Below are 24454 nucleotides of genomic sequence, written 5' to 3' on the forward strand. Positions count from 1 at the left end.
TACTACTACTTCTACTACTTATGCTACTACTACTACTACTACTACTACTACTACCACTACCACTACTACTACCACTACTACTACTTCTACTAACTACTACTACTAATAATAATAATAGTAATAATAATAATAATAATAATAATAGTAATTATAGTAGTAATAATAATAATAATGATAAAACTGATGTTAATAATTATTAATATTATGATAATAATAACGGCATATCTTTATCCAAGGTAGCCAACCCAGGGGAGCCACTTTAGTTCCGAAAACTGTTTTCCCAGCGGGCCGTGTTATTCTCATTTCCCCGGCTTTACCTGGGCTGCCTATACAGTGCGTATGAAAAAAAAAACGGGACAGATTTGAAAAGTCTATAAAATTTTTGTTTCAAATTATGATGTCTATATTTTGGTGTTAATGGGTGCTCTGAGGTCTTATCTTTCAAATGCCATTAAAAAAAATTAGTTTCGTTCATGCTTGAGCGAACACGGAATGTTTTTGTCTGGGGTTAAAAGGGAGGCTTGCGCCAAAATGGCATAAAATGATAAATATGATGATCGGACTTCTTGCAAATCAGCAGACTTCCTCTTAACCATTTCATTATCTTTGCCATAATTTTCGAATTATGCGGTCACAATTAATTTTCAAATCTGTTTATTTGCTTGAATTGTTCTGTTGCTGTTTCTTTTTAATATGTTCTCTTTTAGCTTTGAACATTCCTTCTTAAAGCAAAAACACAAATTTTTCAACCGAAGTATGGGAGAGCGTGTATTTTTTTTTCAAATCCTTTATTTGTGTGCTACAAAGGTTGTGGTGCCTTTGAACAGTGGCATACAGATGGGCGGGGGCTCGGGGTGCTCCCCTCCCCCAATAAAAAAGTGGAAAGGAAATAAAAGGAAAGGTAGAAAGTGAAATATGATTTTTTTTTAATGAATATTATGTCAAATATATCATAAATTTTTTCAATAAAAAAGTGAAAATCTTTGCTTGATCGATTCGCTCGCTCATAACTTTTTAATACATTTTTTCCGATCTGACATATCAAAAACGTCCTGTGTTCGCTCAAGCATGAACAAAATTTATTTTTTTTAAATATCATTTCAAAGATAAGATTTCAGAGCATCTATTAACATGAAAATATAGATATCATGATTTGACACAATTTTTTTATGGATTTTTCAAAACTGTCCCGGTTTTTTTTTATACGCACTGTATAGGCGCTGAAAGCATTCAAGAAATTAGGCTTCCTACCGGGTATGCCCAATTCATCTCACCTGGGTTGAGTGCAACACAATGTGGGCAGAGAGTCTTGCTGAAGAAAATCCCTCAGATTGAAAGACGTGAGTCATAACCGCTAGACCACGACGCCCCCACAAATTTTAATTCTGGTACAAGTAAGAGCGAAACGACCAAGAATGGAAATTCAATTTAGTTTTAATCAGTAAAACGTATTTTTTACTCCGAACTTTAACACTGAAATTAAATAGTAGAGAAAAGGCCCTAATGGAATGAATAATATTCTTGCGAGAGAGCGAAAGTGAGCGAACTTCAGAATTTTTAAATTCTCAAAAGCTGAATTTCAGGTGCATTTTTGTATATGTATCTGACTTTTCATCACCCCCTTTCACGGCAGTGCCTTAAATTGCCACCCTCAGATGTTTGATTTCTATCAAATTGATGTTTAACCTTGACAAATGCTGCAAATTCTGGACCCCAATCATGCCTTTAACGAAGTTTCTCAAAACTATTAAGGGAGCACGAAATTAAGCGATTCTGAAAGGAATCAAGCTATAGGAGGCATATCACAGAGTTTTACCAAAAAAAATGCCTTTTTAACCCTAAGAAATAGTGAGTTCACCTTAAATTTAGATGGAATGGACAACAATTTACTTCATATATATTTTTTTACTTTTCTCTCTTACTATAGGTTAAAGGGTACAGTTTCAGAACGATTGAAGGTCCCGATATTGTACCAATTTAAGACTATCATGATAATCACGATGATATGCATTATTCACCTAAAAAAAAATGGGGGGGGGGTGTGGCAAGTTGCAAGTGGCAACATGATATGAATGTGTTATTTTTCTTCACTTTCCTCCTTTATTCTTTATCTTCTCTGTTTCTTTTGCGTTATTCCCCTAAAAGTGCGGCCCGACCCCATTGCCCCCTCCATGCTACTGGGTGCAATTGGTATAATTGTGTTGCTATTTTCTAGCAAGAAATTAAGAAAATAATGTCAGAGTGTAAAGTTTTTCACAGGAATTAGAAAATGTTAAAATATGATTCAAAATAATAATTGTATCAATAATTAAGCTGCATTACCCTTTTCACAATTATTATTAAGCCATATCTAGTAAAATGCAAAAATCAGCTTTACACGACCGGCATAGACTGTTAGAAAATTTATCCTTAAAATAAAAGAAGTTCCTGTAGCAGAGTCTCGAGAACACCTGTAATCTTACCAGATTGCGTAATCTTACAGGATATTGGTATATGGAACCTTACAAGTTTCCTTTAATAAAACACCCTTTTCCCCTTTTTAAACAGACCTGTTCTGTAAAATTGCAGAAAGAAATCCTGTTTAATGAATTTACAGAATGATTCTGTTATTGCTTTCTGCAAAATCTTCTTTTTTTTCCCCTGTTAAATCAGGTTTTTTTTTAACAGTGTACAAAATGAGGGAACAGATTACTCACATACTCATTAATACTTTTGTATTTTGTTATACGAAATAATAAATTTCGGAGTTTTCCTCTGATGGTATTCATAAACAGATAAAATAAAAAATAGAGAATAAAACGTAATATTGCATCACCTGCATGTGCTGTCGATGCTGCATATCTGTCGTGTTGTAAAACTTTTTTTTTTCAATTTAAAGCATGGACGACGCCATGATTTTGATAGGGCGACCTCAAGGGGACGTAACAGATGAGGAAAGACAGAAATGCTCAAGGTGGCGGAGTTTGTTGTTATATCAAATCCTCATTATCATATGTACGTAGAGTAGATTTTGAAAGTGACGACCTTGAAATAAAAATTAGGGGTTCAAGTTCGCTGTATGTTTGTATTCTATATCGACTCCCTAACTCTTCAGCTGATTTTTTTCTAACTTTGGAGAGAAATATTGATGTGGTTAATTTAATTTCAAACAACATTGTGATCTTAGGAGATTTTAATTGTAATATGTCAAAAAAAAATAGTCTGAGTCAGAAGATGCATGATTTATGTACATTTTTTCAATTTGAACAAATAATCCAAGAACCAACTAGAATAACACCCAATAGTAGAACATGTATTGATTTAATTTTGTTACCTAAAACGAAACAGTTTGCCCGAAAAGGCGTAATTTCTCTTGGTATAAGTGATCATTCCCTTGTTTATGTGAATCTAAAAGACTCAACTGTTCGTAAAAAGCCGTTTGTTAGTAAATGTCGATCTTTTCGAAAATTCAGTGTTAAAGATTTTTTGAGAGAAGGTGAAAATATGTCTTGGGAAAATATTTACGAAGTTACTGATGTTGAATCAGCTTGGAGTTATTTTAAGAAACATTTTACGCCATTATGTGATAAACATGCACCATTTATTTCTATCAGGAAAAAAACTGTGAGAGCACCGTGGATAAATAAAGAGTATACTCTATTAGCACGCCTGCGTGATTATTTGAAATTAAAATTTGATGAAACAAATGAAGATTCTTATTGGATTGAATTTCAGAAAATACGTAATAAAGTTAATAATTTGAATAAATACTTAAAAAAGAAATACTTTACTGAAGAATTTACAGAACATGTTGGTGACTGTGGTAACACATGGAAGACGTTAAAAAGGTTGACTGCCAATAAGAAGAGTAATTGTGTTGGATTACGTAATGGCGGTGTTGTTGTGACAGATGCTACTGAAATTTCAAATGAATTTAATCGCTTCTTTACTCGAAGTGTTGAGAACCCTTTAAATAGTTCATCGCATTCGAAACCGTTTACAAATAAATCATTTATGTTTACCAATGTTACACGTGAATTTGTTCAAAGGGAGTTGTTAAAACTTGACAGTCGTAAATCGTGTGGTCTTGACAACCTGCACCCGTATCTTTTAAAGATTGCAACGCCTTTTATTTTAAAACCATTAACCTACCTTTTCAATTTATCGTTTAACTCTGCAACTATACCTATTGACTGGAAAAAAGCAAAGGTAACTCCAGTTTTCAAAAATGGAAAAAAGGACGATATTAACAATTATAGACCCATTTCAGTCATATGTCATTTGATGAAATTTTGGAAAAGGCAATACACGAACAAGTGTACAATTATTTTACTTCAAATCAATTATTAGGTCATTGTCAATCAGGTTTTCGCCCACTGCACTCAACGACGACTGTTTTGTTAGATTTGAATGAATATGTTTTAAAAAATATTTACGGTGGTTTTGTAACAGGATGTTTATTTTTGGATTTCAAACGGGCGTTTGACTCTGTATCACACACTATTTTGCTGCATAAATTATTTATATATGGTTTTAAGGACAGTGAATTAAACTGGTTTAAAAATTACTTTTCTGATCGACAGCAGTGCGTGTCCTTTCAAGGCATACTGTCAGATTTACAGAATATCAAGTTGGGGATTCCTCAGGGGTCTATATTGGGACCTCTTCTTTTTTCTATATTTATAAATGATATGTGCAGTGTACCGTATTTAACAAATACGAAATTGTGTTTATATGCAGATGATGCTGCTGTTTTTTTGTAAAGACCGAAATATTAATACAGTATCTAAATTACTCCAAAAAGAATTTACCAAGATATGTAACTGGGTAGAATATAATAACTTAGAATTGAATTTAAAGAAATGCAAAAGTATGTTGATTGGGTCAAAAAGGAAAGTTAAAAATGCCAATTTGATTACAAAATATAAAAAAGAAATTATCGAGCAGGTACATGAATTTAGATATTTAGGTGTTGTTCTTGATGATTGTTTTTCATGGAACAAACATATTGAAAAAGTATTTACGAAGATTTCAAGAATAATTGGTTGTATCAGACAGATAAAGCACACTATTCCGCAAAATATATTAATCATGTTATATAATGCATTAGTCCTGCCACATATTGATTACGGTATCATTATTTGGGGAAAAACTAGTAAGTGCAATATTAAGAAAATACAAAAACTCCAAAACAAGTATGCTCGTTTGATTTTTAATGCTGATTTTTCAATACCTTCCAATGTTCTTCGCACACAATTAAACTGGCAAAACATTGTACAAAGACAACAGTATCAGACCTACCTCATCATGTTTAAATTAATTAGTGATTTAGTTCCAACATATTTAAAGGAAATTATTGTTTATCGTGATATCAACTTTCAAACTCGATATGCACATTCTTGCCCATTAAAAATCAAAACACCTCGAACAGAGTATTACAAGAAATCTTTGCATTTTTATGGTTCAAATCTATGGAACAGTTTACCCCAAAATATGCAAACTATAACACCTTTTTCCCTTATTTAAGAAACAATCTAGAATTTTAACTTTTAACTCTGAATTTTAAAAAGCAGTATTAACTTTGATTTAATGTAAATATTACGGTTGTGTTATTTTAGATTTAATTTAAATTTAATATAAATACTCTGCTTGTATGTGATTTTAGTTTTTTAATTTTAATTTATTGTGATTTTACTTGAGTAAATATTTGTAGTTAAGTATATAGTTTTAAGTTTTTTGTGTGTAAATTGTTATTTATATGTACTTGTTTTTTATTGTGCAGGGCCCCTTGGTAGAGCAGTTTTGTAACTGAAAGGGCTACCCTGTTGAAATAAAACGGAAATAAATAAATAAATAAATGACGTCCGAGTGTTTTCTCAATTGAATTATAGAGTTACATGGCCCAGCGGAGCTACTCGCCGCTTTCTTTTTTCTTTCTTCTCCTTCTTTCCGACTTTTCCATTTTTTTTCTTCCTCGTTTTTTTTTGTCTCACCTGCGAAGCAGAGTGAGACTATAGGCGCCGCTTTTCCAACGGCGGCGGCGGCGGCGGCGGCGGTGACGGCGGTGGCGTCAACACCAAATCTTAACCGAAGGTCAAGTTTTTGAAATGACAGCATGACTTAGAAAGTATATATGGACCTAGTTCATTAAACTTGGCCATAAGGTTAATCAAGTATTACTGAACATCCTGCCCGAGTTTTGAGTCACATGACCAAGGTCAAAGGTCATTTAGGGTCAATGAACTTAGACCATGTTGGGGGAATCAACATCAAAATCTTAACCTAAGGTTAAGTTTTTGAAATGTCATCATAACTTAGAAAATATATGGACCTATATAGTTCATGAAACTTGGTCAATGAACTTTGGCCAAATTGGGGGTATTTGTTGAATTACAATCATAACTTTAAAAGTTTATTGGTCTAGTTCATACAACTTGGATATAAGAGTAATCAAATATCACTGAACATCCTGTGCAAATTTCAGGTCACATGACCAAGGTCAAAGGTCAATGAACTTTGGCCATGTTGGGGTATCTGTTGAATTACCATCATAACTTTGAAAGTTTATGGATCTGATTCATGAAACTTTGACATAAGAGTAATCAAGTATCACTGAACATCCTGTGCAAGTTTTAGGTCACATGACCAAGGTCAAAGGTCATTTAAGGCCAATGAACTTTGGTCATGTTGGAGGTATTTGTTGAATTACCATCATAACTCTGTAAGTGTATCGGTCTATAGTTTATAAAACTTGGACATAAGAGTAATCGAGTATCACTGAACATCCTGTGAGAGTTTCAGGTCACATGACCAAGGTCAAAGGTCAATGGACTTTGGCTATGTTGGGGGTATTTGTTGAATAATCATCATAACTCTGAAAGTGTATGGATCTAGTTAAAAAAACTTGGACATAGAGTAATCAAGTATCATTGAACATCTCTGTGAGTTTCAGGTCACATGACCAAAGTCAAAGGTTATTTAAGGTCATTCAACATTTTGGAGGTAATTATTAGATTGCTGTCATAACTTTCAAAGTTTATAGATTTAGTTTATAAAATGTGGATATATGGGTAATCAAGTATCACTAACAAGCCTTAGGTTGCATGATCAAGGTCAAATGTTATTTATTGTCAATGAACGTAGTATTGTATCATTATATGAATGGTGTTTTTTTTTGGAATAATTATTTGATAGTAGTTTTCAAAGTCAGCACTGCTGCTATATTGAATCGCGTGATGCAGGTGAGACTGCCCAAAGGGGCTCCACTTGTTTTTCACTACCCCCCTCCATTTTTTCCCCGGAAAAACCGTACCCCCACACTTAGATAACCTAGACGACCCTCTTGGAATGAGAATTATCAGGGTACTTCTTTAAAATCTTGGGAATCAGCGTTTGAGGGTCATGATGCATGTATAAAGGTATCAAACTCATCTGTCTTATAACTTCCTGCTTTAATTAAATTTGCATTTAGGCCTACACACGTCAGTCCGGGTTCGTTTCCACAGCACAGCATATGCCCTGCATGGCAGTACGCAATTTTTTTTTTTTTTTTGCGGTAGGGGGGGGGGGGGTAGCCAGGACACTTAAACTTTTTCCGAAAAATCAAAAGCAAGGGAGCGAGAGGACCACGCTTTTGCACTTTGTAAAGTTTCGTGCATATTTTTTGTGAAAAAAAATCAGAATAAAAAAACCTGAGTTTCCGAAATTTCGGGGGGGGGGGGGGGGGTGATCGGGGAGGACACTGACTGCTAACTACCCCCTGCCCCCTCCCCCGGTGCGTAAGACTATGTGTCCTTGAACAAGGCATTTCATCTATAGCTCTTAATATCAAATTAATGAAAATAATATGCTATATAAGAAAAACACTAGTTTATACCACATTATACTCGCAGTTGACAACTGCATGCCTCTGACAAGAATACGGGCAAGAATAAGATATTTGAAAAGCTGACGATTTATTCATTTTAATCATTCTAGTGGAAACAAAGGGGGTAGAAGCCAATAATATAGAGAGATGAAACTCTTAATTCTTATAACTTTAAGATAAAGCATATCAAAATATCATTTCGGTCATTTCTTTTCCCGTGTTTAATGTATTAACCCGGTATTAACTTCTTCCACCGCAAACTATTTTCATATATATACCAGAGATTCCACATCCAGCCATTTGTCTTCTGCGCATGCGTAGCAACGCTTTGTTCATTGCATTTGAAGAGCACATGGCGCGTACGTAAATGGATAATGTCATCGTTTATGTGCATGTTCTTCGAACATCCACAAATTATACATGATTGAGTAGACCATTTTTGGAACCAATATATTCTGTATATTATTTATATTCTTTGGAATGCTTTGAAAACGCTGGCGTCATGGGTATTCATGGATTTTTGGATTACGTCGAGCGGAATTGTCAGCAAGCATGCACGCGAGTGGACCTGGGACAACTCGCTCGAAAGCGACTAAATAACTCTGGAAAAAGGGGGAGAGCTTTGGTAGGACAAGATCCTTTATTGCTTGTAATTGATGCCAATAGCTGCCTTCATCGTCTATATGGCGGGAGCTTCACTGACTGGGTCTGTGGGGGCCAGTGGAACAGCATGTTCCACTTTATTGACAACTTGGCCAGGGCAAGCAGGAGCAACAACATGAAACTCATCGTCGTCTTCAATGGGAGCCTTGAGAAAAGTCGGATTCCCGAGTGGTTAAAACAAGAGACTCAGACCAGAAATACCGTGGGACAAGTGTTAGGACATGTTCATAACAAAGGCACACCCCCTCCCAAAGCCTGGTTTACTCCTCCCGTTGCCTTAGGTAAGTATAAAACCAACCAGTTACCTGAAACATCACATGTTTTTTCATCCTACTTTTGCTTTGTTTTGGTTTGCAAGGGGCCGCTGAGGCTGAGCTGACGCTGTGCGAGCTAGCCGAGCTCATTTTGTTCGCAATGCATGCGCAATGTGTGTGTTGTTTGTGTGTCTGCAGTGCGAGCCATTGATAAGCCATACATGTGGATCAAGCTCGTAACAATTTCTCCGTATAACCTGTCTCAAAACATAATAATGAAACAATTTTAGGTGAAATGTATTTACCACTTTTTTAACCAACACATGTTTTTATTATCAAAAACATATATAGATTAGTTAATTTGGTATCTAAAGGTTAGAATTTCTCTCAATCACAAGTTATTCAGGGTTAGTTTTAGGTTTGCTTATCAATAAGATTCTAGACTATTGAGATGATGCTATTGTGAAGCCATGCGTGTGTGTATGGCTGCTTGAATGTCGTCAGTAGCTGGCTGACGTGCTGCCAGTCTGATCATCCAGCTTGCTCCACTAGTAGTAGTAAAGCTGCACACAAAGACGTTTGCTTCACTGGCCGAGCAGCTTCACATACATCATGTGTAGAACTCTGGGGCCTGTTGCATGACGAGATGAGCGATACGTAGGAACGTCCTAGGACCATTCTTCCGAGATAGGAAGATTGGCGACAAATCAGCGCTTTCCGTTTCACGAAGGCAATTTTGTCTTCCAAGTCCGCGACATCGTTTGATATCGATAGTATCGGAAAAATATTTAGTCTTCATCGTCACCTGAACCTTTTATTTCTGAATGACGACTTTACATAAAATCCGATATTTCAATAAAAGGAGATCAAATAATGTTTTATTTATTACTGATAGTAGAATTGATGTATGGAGCTTACTTTATGAGGTTAAAAGAGAAAAAACTTTAAAGATTCACAAACATAACTAAATAAAATCGAAATTTTCATTATTTCCCTTATTTAGAACACGGTGTCTTTTTAGAGACACCTTTTATTGATATTTCAACGAAAGAGACCCTTGTCCGACATAAAAATTGATTTAACTAAGTAATTTCGACATTTATGAGTTCAATATTCTGTATTTTTATAGAATACTTGTATATAATGATAATTTTGCAAATTATGCGTTAATATGTAATTTGTTGAGGTAAATATAGGGTTTGAATGGAGTAAACAAAATCAACAGTGTCTGATTGTATGAGACTAAAAAGGAAAATATGAGAGGCTGCGTGTGAAAAATCTAATTTATTTATTTTATTTGTCAGATATAACGCAAGAAATACAAATGTGAGTGTTTAGAGTATAAACATACCTCAGTTGCATGATGAGTATAACAGAAGAAAATGAAAATATAAAAAATTGCTGCAAACATGTCCAAGTGGATAAAGCAGTACTTTGCAATAATAATTAAAACATAGAAAAAGGTGTGAATCAATCCGCAATGGAAAAATACTTTTACAGAAATAATGCTAAATATGACAACGATCATAAACGCTGGTCATATTTAAAGATGATCACTTAATTTATGGAAGTTTATATAAGAATATAAGGTTTAAGAAATAACATAAAAGATTTAAAATGCGCCTCTTCGTATGGACTTTCCATAATCTTTTCTTTAATGAACTTATCTTCATGTGTAATGATTGTGATGGATTCGTAAGCTAGAGGCTTAACCTGTATCTTAAATTCAATATTAGCTGCAGGTTTTTTTTTTTGTTTCACTGTTTCAAATCCAGCAATTAATTTTCATTGATTAAAATAAATCTCAGCAAAAAAAAATAATTATAATGAAAATAAAATAAAAATAAATAAATGAGTTAGCATGTTTAACATCTTAGTTTTGTTTGTCTTGGTTTTTTTTTGCTGAATGTTATTGAACACGTTTTTTACCTTACATAATTTCTTTTAAAGAAATTTGTTGTTTATCTTTAATGAGAAAGCATGACTGGGGTCGGCTAAAGAGATATAGTGCCGCCCATTTCAAGTATTTCAAGTTTATTTTTTTAATAGAAAAGGGGTGGGGATAAGACGGAGGGAGAATAGAAGAAAACATATTATTTTAAAAAATATTTGGCCCTATACATTACCCCCGGGAATAATACATGTACCCCGGAGAAGTTAAAATGACATCCGTTTTTGGTCGTCCTGCCGTGCAAAAAGACGACCTGAAATTGATGACAACTAATAGCCCCCATATAAAACATAACTTGGCACCATCCCAGATAAAATGCATCAGAGTGCAACAAAAAAAAATGTTTAGAGGTGATATGTCAGTGTGGCTTGCCGTAAATGCATTTTCTCTCAATGCCGACGGTGGCGGGCGGTGTGCAAAGAAGATCATGCCTACGTAGGACATGTCTGGAGGTGTCTTTCCAAGGACCATTCTTCGTATCGCCCAAATCGGCTTTGTGAAACAGTTGAGCGATATCTCGTTCTTACGTAGAATGGTTCTACGAAAGACCCTTTCATGCAACAGGCCCCAGGTTCTTGAATGATGATGTCTGGCATTTAGAATCAAAACAGAACTTTCTCCCAGACCCAGGCCAAGCTCGCTAAATAAATGCTTTGTCTGGAGTGGTCGATATTTCAAAACATTTATTCTTTCATTGAGTTTCACAATTTGGGTTTTTACTATCTTGTTTGCAGGATCTTTTTTGGACTTGATGTACTGTATATACATACAATGAAGTCTATTGTGAAATAACTTGGAAAGTTGAACAGTTAATTGTTAACACTTTTGTTATTTCATCAATTAAGATTTCAATTAGAATTCTGTAAGAAAAAAAGGAAATAAATATTGATATACATGTAGATTATAGTATTAGGAACCATTTGATCAAAATTTCTGAGGGGACCATGAAAAAAAATGAGATCAGAGAGGTGAAATAACAGTATCTGAACAATCTGAAGTCATAAATTTAGGAGTTTTTGGCATATGAAACCCCTCCCATTTGTGTTCATCTTAAATGAAATATGATATTGATACATGTAAGTGTCAGAACTGGGTCTTGCAGTGAATGATAAACTGTTATCAAGTCACACTTATTTATTCATGTTGAAAAAATTAGCAGAGGCATTGCTTGGAAAGAATGAATGAACATGAATCCACAGATACAGGAGCATATTTTTGTTGGTTTGCAAAGCCTGTAATATGTCAAATGATGTATTTCCAGCATTTGAAGTGAAAATAATACAATTAAATCATATAGGCCTACCATAATAAGTATGATTGAATTTGAAAGAATAATGAAGAAAAAAACTTGACAAAATAGAGTATGAAAATGTGTCTTTGTAAGAAAGTTTAAAAAAAAAGGGGGGTGAAGGAGCACATGCTGAAGATTTCATCCAAAATTCCAAATCCAATGTAAAATGGGGAAGTTATGACATTTTTTTGTTTGCTTAATTTCAGAAAACGGTATGTCCTGGCCAGTATGAGAATGAGAAAACTGACAATGTCAAATGCATACTATTTATTTTCTATTTATGAATGTTGATTTTTTCCCTCAGTACAATGTGAATGGAAGCTTGAAGTTTGAAACTTGGGATTTTCCTTTCTAAACATACTGTAGAATTGTAGGGACAGTGATTTTCCGTTTCAAAAAATTGCCTTTTCCGTTTCAGAAAATCTCAAATTCCGTTTCAGCATGTCAGAAAACGGAAATTCCGTTTCCCCATAGACTTTGTACACACGGAAAAGTGACAATTCCGTTTACACATTTACATGCACACTCGCACTGGTCAAAATTTGTATCTGCTACTGTACCAACAACACAATAAAATCCATTCTAATCGGATCTATGCGGGTGAATAAAATATTTTAACACACCCATTTTGCATGCATACATCCTCACCTTTCATATTATTAGCATTATTTCACGGTAAAATGATATTTCATCGATAATTTTGGGGGTTTTTGGACATCGTTATCATCAGTCAACGTCTTTTCCCAATCCGCCATCTTGGATTTTAAGACCACGATATCGTGCTGTTACATCTTCAAACGTAGAGGGCAGCAACACACAACTGTGTACATGTAGTTGAACGATACATGTGTGCATGTGAAGCCCAACCCGGCCGGCCGGGTACGGGTACGGTGCGGGGTACAATCGAGTGTGCTGATGTCGGGTGCAGTCACGATGTGTGAATTGTCATGATAGTAGCGAAGTGAGATCGTGTTTTCTGGGTTTTTTTGGCCATTTAATATTCTCATTTTGTTGTGATTTTGGAGTAATTTCTGTTGCTATTCTGTGTATTTTGAGGGAAAAAACGTTTTCCGTGATTTTCCGTTTGAAATGCCATTTTCCGTTTCAAAAGGCCCTTTCCGTGAATTCCGTCCGTTTTCCGCGATCGCGGAAAATCACTGTCCCTAGAATTGCTATTGTAACCTTTTGCAATTCATATGATGAGCTCTTTGTCATTTGTCAAATCTTAAGAAAAACATCTATCTTAACTTAATCTATCATTCATAAGTTGTACAATATGTATATAAAAAAGTATATTAAAGTGTGTGTGAGAGACCATTTGTGTACATGAACGTGTTATGTGAAAATAAGAGAAAATTTTAAAATGCCAGAAACTTTCTAATTTTACAATTACATTAGAATAAATGTTCGATGAATTCTGTGTTTTTTCTTTCTTTTATTCATATCAACTTTTTGTTTAATAGGAAGGAGTTCCTCATGTGAAGTCCCAGCCCCGCTCTCATGACATATTAATGTCAGAGAAGTCAGATAACAGTAACGGATGCTATAACCTATAAAGTCAATTTTTTTTCAAAGCTTATGAAATAGAGTGTTTCACTAATTTTTCGCGTCTGAATTCGGTTATTCGCTTTTTCTATAATTTTGATGTAAGTTTGTTGAGGATGTTAGTATCTTCTTCGGCAATGATATTGACAACAGTCAGGGATACATGTAGATACAGGATCTTTCAAAGGGGGAGGGGGGGGAGTGTTTTCACAAAAAAATGAAGGTCATTTAGTCCCGCGTAAAATTTGACAAGCAAATAAAAAGGCCTCACTTCTGTATGAGCGACATATTCCCATTTAAAATATTTGCTGTCTCTCATAAAGGGGGGGGGGGACCACACTTGTGTATGAGTGACAAATTTACATTAAAAATAGTGACCGACTCAAAGGGGGGGCATGGGCCGGATGTGCCCCCCTGGATCTGCCACTGACAACAGTAAAGGCCTAATCAAATAAGTCTAAGCTTTTTAGAAATACCTGTATATAGGGATGATAAAACAGACATTACACATCTATAGTGTAATTTGCAATTACACACATTTTGGTGTTAGAAATATTATTAAGGCCCTTTCACACTGTTCCATGCAAGCCTCGCAGGCGAGTTATGGGCAATCACCCACAAGTTTTGAGCATGTTCAAAACTTCTCTGCGGGCAACTGCGTGCTAGATAAAATTGTGGGCAACCTGCGGGAATAAAAAATAGCCGGCTGCAAGTCACATGCAAGGCTTGCAGTGGTCAGGGCCTTTAAATACTACAGAAGTTGAACAAGAAATCAGTTTTTATAGGCTACATGCAACCAAACAGCAGCATTTTCTGACTTGACAAGCAAGCTTTCAAAGCTACGGCATACTCTGATTCATGGTGAATCACCTTGGCATTTTGCCATGCCACTGTTTTGTTGTTGTTTTTCTTTCTTTCTGCTCTGCTCTGCTTGAAACCCCTATTTTAATCCTCTGAATTCATCATCATCCTCCTCTCCAAAGAGAGTACTGGTAGTCTGCAGGTGATTGTTAGCTTAAATAGTCTGGGTTGTTTTGTAAACAATGAATAATAATTTGTCAGTGTACAATCGATCCAGAAGTATGACAAAGTTTACATTTGTCAAGTTGCTACATTGTACCTTTTTGCATGTGTGTACTGTATGGAGATTGCATATCTCTCTCTCTCTCTCTCTCTTTTTTGTTCTTTGCAAGATAGCAAGTACTTATTTTTTTTATTCAAAATTTGATGAATAAAAAAAATTGCAAATTTAAGTGCATCCAATCAAAGATATTTTCTTTATCAATGAATGATGTCTTCAAGTTTGTGTATAATGCTTGGCCTTGTCTAGCAAAAAAATTGTGATAGTTGTATGTACATACTAAATATAAATTGAATTACATTTAGTGCAGTATGTAATGTATAATAATATTTGTACATGTATGTAATTGAAATAAAAAATTCATGGTGATGGTTCTAATTAACTTCCTAAAATTTTGCCATTGACTGTATTGCAATGAGTGGGCCACATGCATTGAATTTCAACATTCTTAGGGCAAGGCCACTTTTCAAAAGGGCAATTTAGTATATTACAGCACAATTTAAAAAAGGGCACAAAATATCAGTGGTCAGTGAAAGACACATTGACCCCAATCAATAAGGAATCTAAGGTCATGGCCTTGGAATAATTTATGCCCAGGAGCAGTGGAGCCAATAATGTTCATTTTACCTTTTTTCTTTCAATTGTTAAACTTAAAAGCACCATTTTCTAAAAGAGTTGCCATTTATAATTTTATTTTGGCCAAATGCATCTGTTGAATATTTTCTGAAATCAAAGCAGAATTCAACACAAATGGAGAGCGCTGAGTCTCTGAGGAGAAAACCACACAAATTCCTTCAAATAATTATGTGCACATGCAGGGGTGGGGCCAGGATATTTTTGTATGGGTGTGCAAGATGACCTACATTGTAAGTGTGATGTCATATTTTTTTTCAATCAAAGGGGTACTATAGAGGGTACTACACCTCCTTTTTTGTTTTTTTTCCTATCCATGTTTCTTTTTTCCCCTTTTTTACAACATGATAATTCTTAGGGGGCGGTCGCTGCCCTGCGCATCTCCCCTCCCCCTTACAATGCCCCTGTATATTGTAAAATAGGAGACATTTCATTTAATTGCCAAGTTTAGATTATTATCAGTCTTAAGTGGTGCTTATATTTCCATATTCACCAACATTTTCTGATTCTTTTCAAACTGTCACCATTCTGTTTTTCTTATTTTTATAATTTTCACAAATAACCAAGGTTAAAATAGACTTGTGAAAAACCCCAGAAATTATGATTTTGGATCAGATGATCTCACAACGATTTTTACTTGTTGTAAGGCAGGCAATTAGAAAACTACATGTACAATAGTCAAATGGGTTAATTTTACATCTTTCGATTTCCCCCAAAAATTTTACCTGAGCTTTGATTTTGAAAGTTTATTTTTTCCCATGCAATGATCCTGACCTTGTATGCATTGTTAAGTTTGCTATTAAACCTTCTTAAGCTCTTCCTGTTTCTAGACAGGAAACAATTTCCTGTAGTAAGTTTCAAAGAAATTGAGTTTATTGAAATATTTCATTAAATGGTTGATCCTGCTCAAGATAAGAAAATATTACAGTTAAAACGATGCATGTATCTGTTAAATTTTATTGCAATTCAAGCCGGACACATTGATAAAGTTTTATTTGCCAGTCCTTAATCAAAACATGGGAAGTTTTGTTTTTTGATGAGATTGAAAAGTAATGCATTACTAATTACGGACTAAGTAATTTCACTTTTTGTGCGCCCTACAAGTTGATATGATATGAAGATACATGTACATTGTTCAGTGGCTCATGAATTTCAGAAAATACATGTATTAGATAACATTTTTGTTGGTTCAGTTCAATCCAATTTCTTTATTTCAATTTAAATCACTTAACGATACATGAATGAGGGCAAATTTCTAAACCAAATATAAATGTTCAAAGTCTTCATAAATTATACATGTGTTTACCATTGAACAATAATAGAAAAAGAGAAGTTATAAAATCCCAAAATATTAGCTTTTCAAGTTATCTTCCTGTGAAATTGGTATAAAGGTCAAGTCCACCCGAGAATAATGTTGATTCGAATCAACGGGGAAAAATCAATCAAGCATAACGCTGAAAATTTCATCAATGACATGCAAATGAGAGTCGATGGTGTTCCTCACTATTTCTTTTGTTTTTTATTGTTTGAAATATTACAATTTTTTACAGATTTGACAATAAGGGCCAACTTGACTGAACCACAAATGTTTATAAGGCAATGGTACATGTAATTCCACGTGTTCAGGGAGGAATGAAACTTCGTTTTGAAGGGCAATGAGGAGAAAATATGAATATTTCAATAATGAAATGCAAAAGAAATACACCACTGTAGTGAGGAGTGATATCATCACTCTTTCTTAATATTTTACATCCGATTTTGATGAAATTTTCAGTGTTATGCTAGTTTGATTTTTCTCTATTTATTCAAATCAATATTTTTGGGGTGGACTTGACCTTTAAAGAAAGAATATTAACAAGGCCAAAAAGACACATTCTTAATCTTGAACAATAAAATTGAGATCAAGAATTCAGAGTGTTTTGAAAAGTGGTCTGTATGAATAATGTAAAAAAGAATATGACTTTCACTGAACTCCTTTTTTAAGTGTCTTAAAAAGGGCAGAGGAAATTTGAAAAAAAAAATGTTGGTTCTTGTTAAGTTGTAAGTGTTTAAAAACAAATTTGTACATTTATTTGTGCAATAAATAGTGCATTGTTAAAAGAAAAATGTGATCAATTTCTTCCAGACTTCAAACTTTGTTCAAACTAATAGTGCAAAGAAACTGCAAACACAATGAGATCAATTATGTTGACAAATTTGACTGCATTTTGGCAGTGGTCCATTATCTTAGCATTGTAAGTCAGAAGAAAGGATGATAAAAAACATCTAGTACCTGGGAAATAAACTGATTGAGAGTTGAACTTAAGTTCAGGAGTAAAGGAAAAATGAAATGTGATTAAAGAAAAATGAATTTGAGAACAGCCTTCCATCAAAGCAGATATTGTTTGATCTCTAAACAAGCTTACCTAATTGTTAGTTTCGGTTGTGCTTATCCAGGGAAAATAAAAGAAGTATTGATGATGAGTGAGGGAAAAGATGATTATTCCTAAATTGTCACATTCAGTGTAAGAATTCATGTACATGTACATGTATTTATTACCTGTTTTAACACATAGAACCCTTCTGGACAGGGCAAAAAATTACACGGGGGCTTGGGGCAAATTTGCCTCCGAAATGCCCTTCATGTACAGAGCCATGGAAAGCTAAAAAAGAGCCCCTGAAATTCACATAGGATCCAATATAAACTTTAATACAATGTAGCAAATTTGGTCTAGTGAGCTCAAAAGTAGCCCCCGAAAAAAAAAATCCCTGATTCTGGAGTTTATACATGTATGTGAATGTGTTGAGTAATTAGGGTAATTTGTTATGGGGGTTTTAAAACTCTGTTTATTTTACATTTTCATTGAAACTGGCCAAATTTGACAAACGGTAAAAAAAATTAATTGCAACATACACTTATACATGTACATGTAGATGAACATATGCATTCCATAGGATGGAATAAACATTGTTACATTATGCTGAATTGGAAATTAGGTCATTTTATCATTTTGACATCATTCTCTTTGATCCTAAACAATTTTTTTTCATAAAAGCTAAAATAATTTTTTTGTATTTCTGAAGTTATATATTTTGTTATATGACTACACATAGATACAATAGCGGGATGAGAGAATGTCTGGAGAAAGATCTGTGTTCACTTTTTCACGATACCAATGCACAAATGTAAGAACTACCATGTCATGTTTCATTTAAAAATAGATATATTTCATTTGGTTGTAATATACTTGTAAACGCAACACCTACCATATTTTCAATCAAAAGATCTACAAGTTTTTATTTATCTCAAGTGCTGTGTTTTATAGGCCTGTTTGTTTAAAGTCAGCGTCGGAATTACACGGGGGCGACGGGCGATTTCGCCCCCATGACAGCCCAAATCGCCCCTAAATATTCTCAAAACCCAATGCTTTGGGGCGACTATTTATTTCAGAATCGCCCCAATAAAATACCATGGACAATGTAAAAAAATACTTCACATAATTACGTTCTCCGTCGGCGGAGCAAGCGCATCTTTTATATCGCCCTTGCCAGCTTTAAGTTGAACGGTCGATGCAATATCCGAGCCTTCCGTAACACAGGAAGCTTCGCGATTGTAAATAAACGCGCAATGCAATATGGGATGCGGAGTACGCATAGTCTTTAGCACAGGGTTTTTAGAATTGTTGACGCACTTGCTGCATGGCTTATGTACATGTACGCGTGCACGATTAGACTGCACAGCTGGTAACGAGACCACATGCATCGTACGGTATATTATGTGTACTAGGCATGCACAGAATTGTATGCGATCAGCTGGTGATTGTGACCGCGCTGATTATTGACATCGTCGAGTCGGAGTGGGAGATGGATAAGTTTCTAATTCGAGTTCAACCTGGCTCTGCCAAACGGCCAGAGCCAGCGCCAGAAGTTGAGACAAAACTAAAGAATAAACAAGCCTGGACATTCAAATATGGTGAACACCTTTCTTTAATATCATACATGTGATCTTTGAGTCTGTTTGAACAAATCCTCAACCAAAATGCAAACTTACATGTATACAGTAATTACAGTTAAAAATGTTCTGAGCTTTTAGGCGTCACAGCGAGTCTCGGAATGTCAAAAGGTAATTGCTGATATGCGATAAAAAAAAAAAGTAGCCCCATGAATTAGAAAATAGCCCCAAGATATTTAGTGGTAGCCCCAATGTAAAAAAAAAGTAGCCCCTAAAAAAAAAAATTAATTCCTACCCTGTTTAAAGTGTTTGAAATTTCATGTTTCTGTTCTGGAACTAGGGCTGTTAATTGTATGTATTGTATTTGTACATGTATTTCTGTAAAATTTCCATTGAACAAAACAATGAAAAGCAAAGAAATACAAAGGGAAAATTTGGCTCTGGCAATTTTTTTTTGTGAAATCCTTTTAATAAGATTTCATGTACAGTACCAAAAAAAATGTTATGCAAATGTTTTCACGAATAATTTGCATATTTTATTCATAATAAATAAAAAAAAAAATTATTTTTAGTGTTTTATACTGGCTTGTAGTTTGTGTTTTGAAGAACATTAATGCCAAAGTTTGGCATGATGGCGTGAACGGTGGCCGAGATCAGAAAAGGGGCCATCATGCCACCCCCCCCCCCCACACACACCCCAAATAGCCCGGTCCTTTTTTGGATGAAAGGTGGTACTGGTAACCAAAAGCTCTGTACAATGTATTTAAAGGACAAGTCCACCCCAACAACAAGTTGATTTGAATAAGAAGAGAAAAATCCAACAAGCATAACACTGAAAATTTCATCAAAATCGGATGTAAAATAAGAAACTTACAATTGTATGACATTCATAATTTTGCTTAATTTCACAAAACAATTATATGCACATCCTGGTGGATATGCAAATGAGAAGACTGATGACATCATCCACTCACTATTTCTTTAGTATTTTATTATATGAAATAGGGAATATTTCATTTTTCTCCTCATTGTCAAATGAAACAACGATTAATTCCTCCCTGAACATGTGGAATGAGTATTGTTTGATATTATATGATTCAGTCAAGTTCGTCCTTATTGTCAAATCTATAAAAAATGAAATATTGTATAATTCAAACAATAAAAAACATAAGAAATAGTGAGTTAGGGAATCGGCTGTCTCATTTGAGTTGTGCATATCACAGTTTTGGTGAAAAATAAGCAAAACTTTAAAATGTCATAACTTTCTCAGTTTACATCCGATTTTGATGAAATCTTCAGCGTTTTGCTAGTTTGATTTTTCTCTATTTATTCAAATCAACCTATTTCTGGAGTGGACTTGACCTTTCACATCTGATTGATATTTTTTACCTGGCCAGATTTATTATTACAGTACTAGAAATCAAGTTTTGTGCCTTACTTTTTGCTGTCTGGCGATTTCTCTCACCAGCTTCTCCTGTACATGTACTAGGGGTTACATTAATTGTAACTTTAAATAAGAACATATGATTCATTTTCTAGGCTTGACATTCAGTGATATTACATGTACCTTTGATTTTCCATCTATAGAGGTCTCTAGGCAGCTGGTATACATGTAGATCTGCATAACAAAGATATCTAGGGCAGGTGTTCTCCTGGCTTACTCTCTTAGCCTTCTTGTCTAGACTCATTTCAAAATATGAGTGTTACCATGTCAACGACAGGTTTACATTCCAGAATCACTAAATCCATGGATTAAAAAAAGTGTCATGATGGTTATCCCCCTCTTCCTCTCTGTTTCAAATTTCCTATGATATTTGATTTTGTAAGATTAATGTACCATGTAAATCAGAATGGATGGTTCATGTGATATTATTTTGTAATGATCAGATTTTATTGAACCTTGAAACAAATCGAGATAAAATTACAGTATTTACAAGAAATTAGCAAAGATGAATGTCATGGAAAAAGCCCCAAACAAAGCAAGAAAATCAGGAAAAACATTCCTTGCAGTTGCTACTTTCTCGGCACGTGTATGGAATCAAAGACCCTTCAATTGTCAAAGAAGACTAAACTATTGACCTACATGTATAATCATTTACATGCATAGTACATCTCGGATCAGTTTTATGTTCTGTGCTAAAAAAAAGTAATTTCTATTTAGGCCTACATCTCCTTGTAATCATTACAATTTAAGTATATGTGGTTCCATTATAAGCATGTTTGGCTTGAAAAATTTGAGATCTATTCCAGCATCAAATATTTGAAAAGGTTTGGTGTGCACTGTAGGTTTAGCGACTGAATACACAAACATTAAAATAAGATTGCGTACATGTAGTTCTTATTATGACAAGGGGATCATTAATAGAAAGCTCATGACTGTACAGGTTCCACAATACATAATGGAACAGAATTCAAGTTCAGCGGAAACTGCGATCATCGGAATGCAGTATCAAACAACATACTTTTGATCAGATGCTGTACTAAACTCTCCCAGAATTTCATTTTGATTATCATAGTACGCAAATTTATGTCCAAAATACTATACCAGGGTCTTCAAATGAAGACTACATCTTACAGGTCCAGGTACCTCTGTGGCACCAGCTGCTCGCTATCCTTTCATTCATGATCAGAACAATCAAGATGTTGACATAAATACAATGTTTGAATATGTTGCCATGGAGACCTTCACAGATTTCCATGGATTAGCTCAACTTTGTGGTTTTTTTAAAACTGAATGGTCATTCATGAAATCAAACTCAATTTAAAGAAAATTTCATTTAATTATAATTTACAGATACGGTAGATTGAAAGTTTTTTTGAAATATTTTTTTCTTTCATTATTTTGTTTTTAACTTGGAATCTTGTTCAGGCACTTCTGTACATGTAGACACTGCTGGGAAGGGAATTATGGAAATTACTTATACAATATACTCAAGGAATATTATTTAGCACCTCTTTGTCTCCAAGAAGGAACTGATACATCAAGTGAGTGAGAGGGAGAGAGACAAGAGATGAGTCACAGTGTTCATGTGATAAATAAAGAATATTTACGAATTACGATTCCAAAACCATTTGTCTATCATACATGCATTTCCCCTTTCCTTTTCTCCCTGCTCATTAAATATTCATTATTTCTCCAGACCTTAAATTTCACATTTTTTAAGGCAAGGCCACATATACTTTGGGCACATTTTTATACATGTACATGTGTTATGGCACAAATGGAAGAGATGTGATGTAGAAAGGGCGCAAAAATCTTCCAAGGCTAATGAGGGGGACATTCATTCCGATTAATTTGACATTTGGATGAATTTCTTACAAATTTTTTACGAATTCCTTACGAATTTTATTATCAGAATTAGTGTACTTTCTCCTTTAAAAACTTGTAATAATGAATGCCTTTTGGAAGCCTATCTTGCAATTTTTTTAATTAGAAAGACAATGTACCAAGATTTTAACCTGAAATAGTTATTCCTTTCCATGCTTGGGAAGTGGTATTATTGAAGATACATGTAATTTTTTTTTTAAATCCCCCTTTTCATAGAATGTTACTCAAGGAGTCAAGGATCCAACTTGTTTTAACTCAGACATTTTTTTTTATGAACACTTTTACCTGAAACGTTTGCAGAATATATGTGTATTATTATGCCTTTTCATTTGCTGACAATTATTTAAATTGGGAAAATTGCTTTCTTTTGTTTCACCAAAATTTAAGACAGGAACTATTGGGGGGGGGGGGGGTTTCCTCAGACACATTCAACATAGTTGTATCCTAACAAACTGATATAACAACGGCTGATCCATGTATATCAAATGAAAAAGAGAAAAAATTCTAGTATGTCTAATTGTCTTTCAACATTTCTCATTTGAGTTCCCATGCAATGAATACAATGTGCCTATATTTTTCTTTTGTACATGTAGGATAGTTTTTTATCAATCAATGCAAAAAGTTGTATACCCCCCCCCACAAAAAAATAAACCCAGCAAAACAATGCAAACACTCCCTCATCATAATTTTCTCATATTTTGAATATTAATGACTTCAGTAGTCCTACATGTATAATACTCTACATGCTCACTAGAAGCCCGTAGGCATATGCCAGGAAATGTCAGACATTGCATTTTATCATGATTAATCAATCCAGTATACAACCTGATTTCATAACCTCATTTTCCCGGTCGTCGTCCTGACTTATTACAAGCCAAGTTGTCTAATTTCTTGAAAATTAATTATGCCTATCAACTGAGTTTGTATGTAGGCGTGCCTGCATTTTCAGAACATACTGTATTAAAAGTTATTCATCATTTCATACTCATGTTACACTGCAGTGCAAGTTATCTTGAGCATGTTTCTTATAGCTCCTTATATAGGCCATATTGGTAGATTCGCTTTCACTGTTCCCTTTCATCATTAATGCATTATGATACAAATATTTACGGTACAGTGTATGTAGGTAAAAAACTGTTGTTTTTAATAGTGGATGTACCATCATGATCATACAGGAACATTTAAACAATGTTAATTCCACATGTTCAGGGAGGAATTAATCGTTGTTTCACTTGACAATGAGGAGAAAATTAGAATATTTCATATAACAAAATACAAAAGAAATAGTGAGTGGATGACGTCATCAGTCTCCTGAGACTCTCCTCATATGCATACCGACCAGCATGTGCATATAACTATTTTGTGAAATTAAGCAAAACTTTAAAATGTCATAACTTTTTTATTTTACATCCAATTTTGATGAAATTTTCAGTGTTATGCTTGTTGGATTTTTCTCTATTTATTCAAATCAACTTTTTGTTGGGGTGGACTTGTCCTTTAAGAAATTTGAAGAAAGATGCCTGGGAAAGATTTAATCTCTAGTGTATTATGTAAGGAGCCACTAGAATAGAGGCAGCCAACAGCGTGAACACACTACCTGGTAATTTCCATACTTAATGTATGCAGTAAACATCTGTTATTTAAGCCCAATTCTATTTTTTTTTCTTTGTGGGCCCTCAAAAACAGTTTAAAAGAGGTTCTTGTCATTTTCATCTGGTCCAATGGTGAAACCAAATAAAATTTGAATTCCAGAGTAATGAATGATCTCTGGTCCGTGCTGAGACATTTTTAACAGGGAATGCATGCCCCAGCGCGCGACATTGGCACTGGTCCGACGGTCCCAGACCAGTAAAAATTGCTGTCGGGCCAGTAACTTTCCAGAAATAGCCAGATATACTGGTCTGACATGACCAGTAAAAATATATCAAACT

The 24454-nt window shown here is 34.5% G+C and overlaps 1 protein-coding gene across 1 annotated transcript in view; it reads left to right on the plus strand.

Moving 5' to 3' along the window:
* Positions 1 to 8348: 8348 nt before the first annotated feature.
* LOC129255949 (constitutive coactivator of PPAR-gamma-like protein 1 homolog) overlaps positions 8349 to 24454 on the plus strand; it is a 49968-nt gene continuing 33862 nt past the window's right edge. The window contains exon 1 of the mRNA XM_064097932.1: positions 8349 to 8790. Coding sequence (XP_063954002.1) covers positions 8349 to 8790 — 442 coding nt within the window. The remainder of the gene's footprint in view (positions 8791 to 24454) is intronic.

This window comes from Lytechinus pictus, chromosome 3 (assembly GCF_037042905.1).
Source record: "Lytechinus pictus isolate F3 Inbred chromosome 3, Lp3.0, whole genome shotgun sequence".
Classification (NCBI taxonomy): Eukaryota; Metazoa; Echinodermata; class Echinoidea; order Temnopleuroida; family Toxopneustidae; genus Lytechinus; species Lytechinus pictus.